Source organism: Pongo pygmaeus, chromosome 19 (genome assembly GCF_028885625.2).
Source record: "Pongo pygmaeus isolate AG05252 chromosome 19, NHGRI_mPonPyg2-v2.0_pri, whole genome shotgun sequence".
Classification (NCBI taxonomy): domain Eukaryota; kingdom Metazoa; phylum Chordata; class Mammalia; order Primates; family Hominidae; genus Pongo; species Pongo pygmaeus.
In genome coordinates, this window is record NC_072392.2 from 76,863,503 (window position 1) to 76,871,864 (window position 8,362).

The 8,362-nt window shown below is 53.2% G+C and overlaps 1 protein-coding gene across 1 annotated transcript; it reads right to left on the reverse strand.

The window, feature by feature from the left end:
• Positions 1 to 372: 372 nt before the first annotated feature.
• On the reverse strand, positions 373 to 5,433 carry SOST (sclerostin). The gene is made up of 2 exons (XM_054457776.2): positions 5,164 to 5,433; positions 373 to 2,405 (listed from the first exon to the last, which is right to left on the reverse strand). Exons 1-2 carry the CDS (start codon positions 5,381 to 5,383, stop codon positions 1,984 to 1,986), a joined length of 642 nt encoding a protein of 213 aa, XP_054313751.2. The 5' UTR covers positions 5,384 to 5,433; the 3' UTR covers positions 373 to 1,983.
• Between the last annotated feature and the right edge of the window lie 2,929 nt (positions 5,434 to 8,362).

An 8,362-nucleotide genomic window follows, 5' to 3' on the forward strand; every position in this document is an offset into this window, starting at 1 on the left:
AGCAGGGAAGGCCTCCCATGTCAGATCGGGAAACTGCACTTGATCCTGGGCAAGGGGGAGCTACGGAAGGCTCTTGAGCAGGGGAGTGATACAATGAGAACAGCATTTTTGGAAGCCAGCATGGAGGGGAGGCTGCTAAAAGGATACAAGGCTGAGGTTATTACCATGCCCTGGGTGAAGAAATGCGGTCTGGGTTTGGAAAGGAAGGGAAAAACATGACTTTTCAAAGGAAGACATAATTGCCACAAGGGCCACCAGAGAGCAGTCAAAGGTGTGTCCAAGGTTGGAGCTCTAGTGACCAAGAGAAGAGTGTCAACTTTGACAGAAATGACATCATGTGTGGTTGAAAAAAATGAGACCACATCCTTTCGGTCATGATTCATTGTCTTTATTAACAATGTCTCTGGACTCTGGAAGAACAGACTGTTAATTCATAAAGCAATATTAACACTGTCATTCTCTACAAGAAAAACTTTTGCATAAATAACTTAAGTGAGAAAATAAATATGTAACTTAACTCTTTAAAAACCACTACTTTCATTCTTGTGGACAAGTCCCATGTGGAAGAATTGCAAAAAAATGACCAGTCCTGCAGGCTTTCATACGGCATGTGCTTCTGTTTAAAACTTTTTTTTTTTTAACAATTAAAAACTACACAGAAAGTAAGAGGTTGTCTGGAAATGATTTTCAAAAAGATTTTTGGGTGGCAGCTATTATGCTCTGCAGTTTCTCAGCATATGTACAGCACTTGTAGTTTTTCCCCCAATAATATTCTTTTAGTGTAAGATATGCCATCACATGTAAGAGCAGTAAGAAGCTGTTTTCTAGGCAGAAACGTGTCTGTGAGTGGTGGGCAGAAGGCGGTGTCTCAAAAGGGATGTGCTGGTCTGTGAGTTTGTGATGGCTGCTCCCTCGGGCCTGCAAGGCCAGTGTCCTGGAACCTTTCACTTCTCTTCGGAAGGTGACTTTAAAATATGGCTATGGGTCGGGCGAGGGATGCTGCTCTTTGGGAAGTTGGGGCGGATGTGATTTCTATCCCTCCCACCACCCTCGGACCCCCTCCTTTTCTACCCCAATGGATGATGTTATTTCTTTGAGATGGAGGGGTGGAGGTAGCCAAACATCTGGGGAAGCCAGGCTGGGAAGCAGCATAGCTTCTTCCAGGAGTTTGTCAGCCATAAATATGTCAGCCATAAATAGACTCTTTACTTTTTTTTTTTTTTTCCTGTTTGTTTTTCATCTTTGGCTGTCAGATGAGAGCATCACAACTGAATTCTGGAAGTCACCTTGGCACTGAGTCAATGCAACCGCATTCATTCTCTCTCTTTCTCTCTCTCTCTCTCATCTCTGCCCATTCAAAAGGCACTGGAGTCCTTGGAATCATATGCCAGTAATCTCCTCGAGATCCTATTCCCACCTCCACCCTCATTTTACAAAGTGGAAATTGAGGTCCCGAAAGAGAATTGCGTAGTTCAAGGTTACACAGCAAGTTAGTGGCAGAGTCAGGACTAGAAACCACATCTACAGTTGCCCCCAGTCTTGTGCTCTGGGCACGCCGCAGGCTTTCTGATGGGCAGCGAGGTGCAAGGGGGACTCTTATCCAACTTTCTTAACCAGTCCCTGGACTTTTCACACTCCCACACCGCTCCCTTAAAACCCCAGGGCGGTGAAAATGCTTCCATTTCTGCCTCCTCTGAAGTGGGACCAGCAAAGGTAGGCGGCCCCAGAGGCGGGGCTGCGTGGCTCAGTGTCTGTGACTCTCAATTCCCTCCCCTGCCCCGCGGGACCCCTCAGCTGGCGGGCTGAGGGGGGGCCTTGCCGGCGCCCGGGGTTCCTCAGGGCCTGGAAGGTCTCAGCCCCCTGCCCTGGGTTGCAGGCATTTACAATGAAATATAAACAATCAAACCACGCGCAGAGGACAGAAACGTGGGGCGCGGGGTCAGGGCCGGGGCGCCCGCCGGTGGGGAGGGGCGCGGGCGGGCTCTAGTAGGCGTTCTCCAGCTCGGCCTGGTTGGCTTTGGCGCTCCGGGTGCGGGGCCGCGGCTTCCGGCCCTTCTGCGGCCGAGCGGCCTCGGTCCCGAAGTCCTTGAGCTCCGACTGGTTGTGGAAGCGGGTGAGGCGCTTGCACTTGCACGAGGCCACCAGGCGCACCTTGTGAGCGCGCGGCGCCGCACCACCGGGACACAGCAGCTGCACGCGCTGCGCGCGGTAGCGGTCGGGGATGCAGCGGAAGTCGGGCCCACTCGGTCGCCACCACTTGCCGCGGCCGATGGCGTTGGGCAGCAGGCGCGCCGGGCCGCACTGGCCGGAGCACACCAGCTCGGTGACGGGCTTGGCGCTGCGGCACGGCCCATCGGTCACGTAGCGGGTGAAGTGCAGCTCGCGGCAGCTGTACTCGGACACGTCTGTGGAGAGAGGCGCGCGTGAGGGTGGCCGCCCGCCTGGCCACCCCTGCCCTGGCCCGGCCCGTCTCTCTCCACCCCAGCCCTGCTTTTGCCAAGCCTGTCTCCAGAGGCTTTTGCCCCTGAACATCTATTGCAGGAAGGTCCTAGATGCTCTAGAGCTGGTGGAAAGCTCTCCTGCGCACCCTGTCCCCTCGGAGCCAAATGACTGCTGAGGTTCAAACACCAGGGCTCCATCGCTCACTGCAGGTGTCATCTTGGGCAAGTTCCTTAACCTCTCTCTTCTTCCAGTCTGCAAAATGGGCCGCCCCAAGCATTGCGAGTTAATCCATTACACACGCAATGCAGAGAATACCATTTGGCACATATAGCTGAAAGCGTCGGCTGTTATGTATTATTATTATCATTTCTCTCCTGGGGTCCTCTTATGATTTAAGCCACACTTGTGCCGCAGGGTCCCTGGCCTGGGCAGGGTAAGTACTCAGCACACCTTCTGCCTGGCTCTGGCTTCTCCCAAATTCCTTTTCCAGCCACTTGGGAGGGGTGGACAGGAGATGGAGAAAGGAGTAGAGGTTAATTGAAGGTAATAAATCAGGGCAGCTGCTGTGGAGGCGAGGGACCGAAGGGGAGTTGATCAGGACAGGAATTCATTAGACTTGAAAGGAATCAAAGGCAGTGTGTCCAACCCCCTCATTATCAATGAGAATACTGAGGCCCAGCCAGAGAAAAGAACTTGCCCAAAAGGCCGGGCTGCATCTCCGGACTCCACTTCCCTGGGGTCCCAGCACCTTTTGGCTCCGGCAAGAGTGGAGGCTCTGCGTTCAAGCATCCATGGGAGGCTGGGCTGGCGGTTGGAGCTGAGGGCTGCTTTTTACTATAGTTACTTTCCTACCATAGGGGCCCTGAGCTCTGACCCCAAACCTACAGGTTCAGCTGCCACAAACATTGACCTGGCTCTCTGCTGGGCACATTTCTTGTTCTGTGTTATCTGAATGGGCGCCTCATGGTGATACTCCCTGGGCAGGCAGAGATTGGGCTCCGAGGCCTGGCCTGATCCCCTGCACACACCTTGACCATGTCTCCTATGGTGCACTTAGATGGGTGGGGGCTTTTTAAATAGCTGGTCGTCGTGTGAGTACCAGTCTGCCCCCAAAGGTTTCATGGGGATAGTTCCAATGTGACACGAAAGAATGAAAAATAGTCTTAAGACCAAACCAGAGAGGGGACAGAGAAGGCCACCACCCCACCCCCACTCTGGAGAGCAAGCACAGCAGGGGAGATGTGGCCACTGCCATCATCTGGGGCTGCTTTCTGGTTTGTGGGCTGGTTTGCATCCTCACCTCTGCAGGGCTGGGGTGTGTGTGTGGTCGGGGGCCATTTGCCCAGGGAAGGGGGCATTTTGGGGCTTTTCTAGAATAGTGCCCCTAGGCCAGGCACTTCCTCTGCAGATGTGACTTTGTTTTGAGCATGTGGCTTCCTCGGGGGCTGTGGCCTCTCGTGGGAGTCCAGCAAGGTGGACATTTTGTGTTTGGGTTCCTTACAGCCCTTCAGGCAGTCACTGGAGCCCAGCTGACCTTGCCTAGAAGGGGAGCTGTGGGAGGAGGTGCCCTTGTCCTCCATTTCAAAGACACAGGGTCCTGGCTGGCCTCCCATGTGGTTGCCCTTTTTAGCACCCCATAGCCCCAACAGTTGTGAGGCAGGGAGGGCTGGGGTCCAGGAGCCTGGGCAGTGGACTTCTCTGCCACCTGGATAATGGCCAGAGGACAGGGAAGCCCTTAGTCTGAAGTGTCATTCCAGACCCCCCCCCCCATGGCCTCGTGATTCCTGCCAACCGTAGAGCCAGATGCACACTGTCACCTGGGCTTCTCTGTGCAGGCCTGACCAGGAACCCAGGGCTCCTCTTCCTTCTCCCTCCCCTGGAATGAGACAAGGCTGGGACTGGGGTGGCTGCTGAGGACAGATGTCCCTACTCCTGCACAGAGGATGCTGCCCCCACTCCAGGGCCTGGACTCAGCTGCACCCATGTCAGGGGCTAAAACTGTGCCAAAAACTCCCATTCCTTCAAGTGCCAGCTCCCTGGGCAGGCCGTGGGCAATGCACACTGCAGGGGTGCCTCTCTGGCCTTCCTCTCCCAGTTTTGTGGAGATCTGTCCCCCACACCCCCCCACACACCAGGGCTATCTTGCAGTTGGATCAAACCAGGTTCACACCTCAGCTCTTCTCACTACCAAGTTACTGAGTGCCTGGAGCCTGTTTCTTCCTCTTCGAGCTGGGGGTTCACTTCCTGGGGATTCCATGACGTGGGTCTGTGTGGTGGGGACAGCCACCGCCAGCATAGAGTGTCCGGTGCCCTGCAGGTGCTGTTATGTGGATGGGAGGCTCCCTTACCTTGTTCCCTCCCCAATGGTACCAGCAGCTGGGCGTGGCTCCTATATTCCCAGGAGGAGTTTCTTTGAAACCTTTTCTTTTCTGAACCCCTGAGCCTGTTCTGATGCCCTGATGCCATACCCTCACCACCCCAGCCTCCTCCCTGCCCTGGGCTCTAACCACCGTCTGTTGCCTCATGCCCCTGCACCTGAATTTGAAGGCTGCACCAGCGAGCCATCCTTCCCCCACCTCCAGGCAAGACTGTTCCTCGACCAGTGCTGGCAGAGGCCAGCAATCTTCACTGGGTCTACTCCAGTCTTCCAAGCCTCCCAAAGAGAAGTTTCTAAAACCTCCCCAGGACCTTTTACTAAGAATTCTCTCCTCCACCTCATACCTTTGGTCTCAAAGGGGTGGTGGGGAGGCCGCCCTCCGTTCTCCGCCCGGTTCATGGTCTTGTTGTTCTCCAGCTCCGGTGGAGGCTCAGGGTACTCTCCGAGCTCGGGGATGATTTCCGTGGCATCGTTCTTGAAGGCCTGCCACCCCTGGCCCTCCACTACACGGAAGGCTGCATGTACCAGCAGGCAGACGAGACACAGGGCCAGTGGGAGCTGCATGGTGCCAGCCAGAGGAGGGCACGCCACCTTCCAGTAGCACCGGCTCTGGTCTCCAGCTGAGACACGGTCGCCTTTTTAAAGCCCCCCTCTGCTTCATGCCAGCCAATGAGGACAGGCTGGGGCAGGGCTGGTCCCATGTTTCCCTCAGCCCAGGGGGGAGGGAAAGGGGTGTGCTCAGAGCAAACCCTCCCCAAAGACTTCTCCTCTAGCTCAGCAAACTTCCAAATTGCTGCTGGCACTCCCAGGTGACCCAGAGAGAGGGGGCGTGTGAGGCAGGGCCCAAGCCTGCTCTCCGGCACCTCCCACGTGCTGGCGGCTGTGGTTTTCAGATATCAAAATGAGCTCCGGCTTTTAATTGTCTGTCTCCCTGGGCCCTCGGGCATTCTCAAAACAAACTGTGGACCCGCTCAACAAAGAAAATGTGCAGTTCTGAGTGCTTCACGGGGCTGGCCCGGCCTATTCCATTTCTCAGGCCAAGTTCATTTGTCCCCCCACCAACAAATGGCCCAAGGGGTGTCTGTTTGACCCCCATAGACCCAGCCAGAGGCAAAAAGATGCTTTTAAAGAAATCCCATTGGCCCCAACTCCACAAGTCTCAGCATTCATTGTCCTAACCAAGAAAGCCTCTCTTGGTATTCTCTGGAAGGCAAGAGAGAGAACTAGAGGGTCAGAGCAAGGGTGCCCACTTGGGAGAGGGGGCAGGATTCTGGTTACAAATCGAGGATGCACTGGTCACTCAGGCTCCTGTGATGGACAGCACAGAGGAAATCCCAGCTCATGCTCTTCAGGGATCCTGTGCACTGTAACAGGCACTTCTGAGCCAGGGCACTCACTGTGGCTCGCAGGGTGATGTGCTGAAGACAGTCATTTCCTCAACCAGGCTGTGTGTGCGAGAAGACAACACCAAATTCCTTTCCTTAGCAAAAGCCACAGCCAGCGTTTTTAGTGCTGACATTTTATTTTCTTGTCTTCCAGCTGGTTACATTTTTCAAAAACCGTTTTGAGTCGTGTATGGAAAGCTTCATTGGTGCACACCACAAGATGTGTTCCATGAAGCCATCCCAGGACCAACTGGTCACAAAGAAGCTAAGAGAAATTGCTGCCTTGGCCCTGCATATAATGAGCCATGCAGGGCCAGGGGCGGGGGTCGGGGCGGTGGGCAGGCAGAGGCATGGGGGAGAAGGGTTCACACCTGAGGTGCAAGAAGAGAAAGGAAGGCCAGAGGAATCTTTCATTGAAGACAGATTGTTTGAGGACAAGCAGCTCCTGTGAAGAGGCTGCCCAGATCCTCCTGGTATTTTAACTGGGCAATGAATCAGTATGCCCCACCTGCAGAGCCTCTGCAAGCCCTTTGCCACCTGCCTCAACTTGCAAGTCACTGTGTCCATCTGCAGCCGACTGTCCTCCTTTCCATCATCCATCATCCGACACATGAATGCAGCTGCTCTGACAGTTTTACAAGCCAGACAGAAGCCCCCTCAGGAAGGGCCCTCTCTGATACCTGCTTCCTAAGTCAGTTTCCTTCAGGGCAGATGAAAACAGCTGTGGCCATTGTTGGGGGTGATCTATCTCTCCCAGCAGAGCCGGTAGTGTTGTGAGAAGCTGGCCCTCTGCGCCCCTTCCCCTTGTCTATGACCCTCCAGCCTCCTTTTCCCTTGCTCTGGAATGTGGACTGTTAACCCTCTCGTGGCCAGACGACTGCCTTTCGCAATGGACTTGGAAGAGAGCAGTTCTGATGCCTGGGTTCCTTGAGCAGGTAGGATGGATGCTTACAGCCCCACCTGCTGTTGGGAGCGGCTGGACCATCTGCATTAAACAGAGGCAGTGGGATTCATCGCTGGAACGCGTCTGCCACCTGCTGGACACAAAAGGAGGGGTGACTGCAGGATGGCAAGGCTCAGGACCGGACGTGATTTCCTTTCCTTTCCTTTCCTTATTTGGAAGTGAAGTAATATTAAACGGAAGAAGAAGAATCCAGTGGACTTGAACCTCTAAATGATCACCACCCCTCTGAATGGCTCAGCGAGAACCTGCTGTGACATCTTCTGCCGTTTCATTTAATGTTAAGTCATTGACAGCTCTTTATTTTTACTCAGTCCACAAACTTGTCTTTGTTCACAGTATTCCCTGGAATTAAACCCCCAGGGTTTTAGCTGATTCCTATTGTGAGTAGTTTAGGTTATTTCCAATTTTTTTTCCTATTTTCGGCAAGGCTGCTATGAACATCCTTGTACGGCTGAAATTTTTTTTTTTTTTTTTTTTTTGGCAGATTCTCTCTGTGGCCCAGGCTGGAGTGCAGTGGCACAATCTTGGCTCACTGCAACCTCCACCTCCTGGGTTCAAGCAATTCTCCTGCCTCAGCCTCCTGAGTAGCTGGGATTACAGGAATGCACCACCACGCCAGGCTAATTTTGTATTTTTAGTAGAGACGGGGGTTTCTCCATGTTAGTCAGGCTGGTCTCGAACTTCTGACCTCAGGTGATCTGCCCAACTCGGCCTCCCAAGGTGCTGGGATAAGAAGTGTGAGCCATAACACCTGGCCTCGGAGTAATTTTTTAAATTAAAATTTTAAAATGTGGATATAATTATAAATTTAAATATACTTAAGAAATACAAGCCTGGGCAACATGGTGAGACCTAGTCTCTACAAAAAATTTAAAAATTAGCTGGGCATGGGGTCGCACACCTGTGGTCGTAGCTACTCAGGAGGCTGAGGTGGGAGGATCACTTGAGGTTGAGGTCGAGGCTGCAGTGAGCCATACTTGTGCCACTGCACTCCAGCCTGGATGACAGAGTGAGACCCTGTCTCAAAAAAGAAAAAAAAAAAGAAAATACAGACTCTGTGTATCCTTTATCCAGTTGCCCACAACAATAACATCTTGCGAAACTATAGGACAATATCACAACTAGGATATTCATATTGACACAATTTACCAATCTTACTCACATCTCCTGTGGTTTAACCTGTACTGTGTGTGT

Coding starts and splice junctions, on each gene's coding strand:
- SOST (XM_054457776.2), bottom strand. CDS start 5,383: ATGCAGCTCCCACTGGCCCTGTGTCTCGTCTGCCTGCTGGTACATGCA. Junction 2,406..5,163: donor CCACCCCTTTGAGACCAAAG/GTATGAGGTGGA, acceptor CTCTCTCCACAG/ACGTGTCCGAGTACAGCTGC.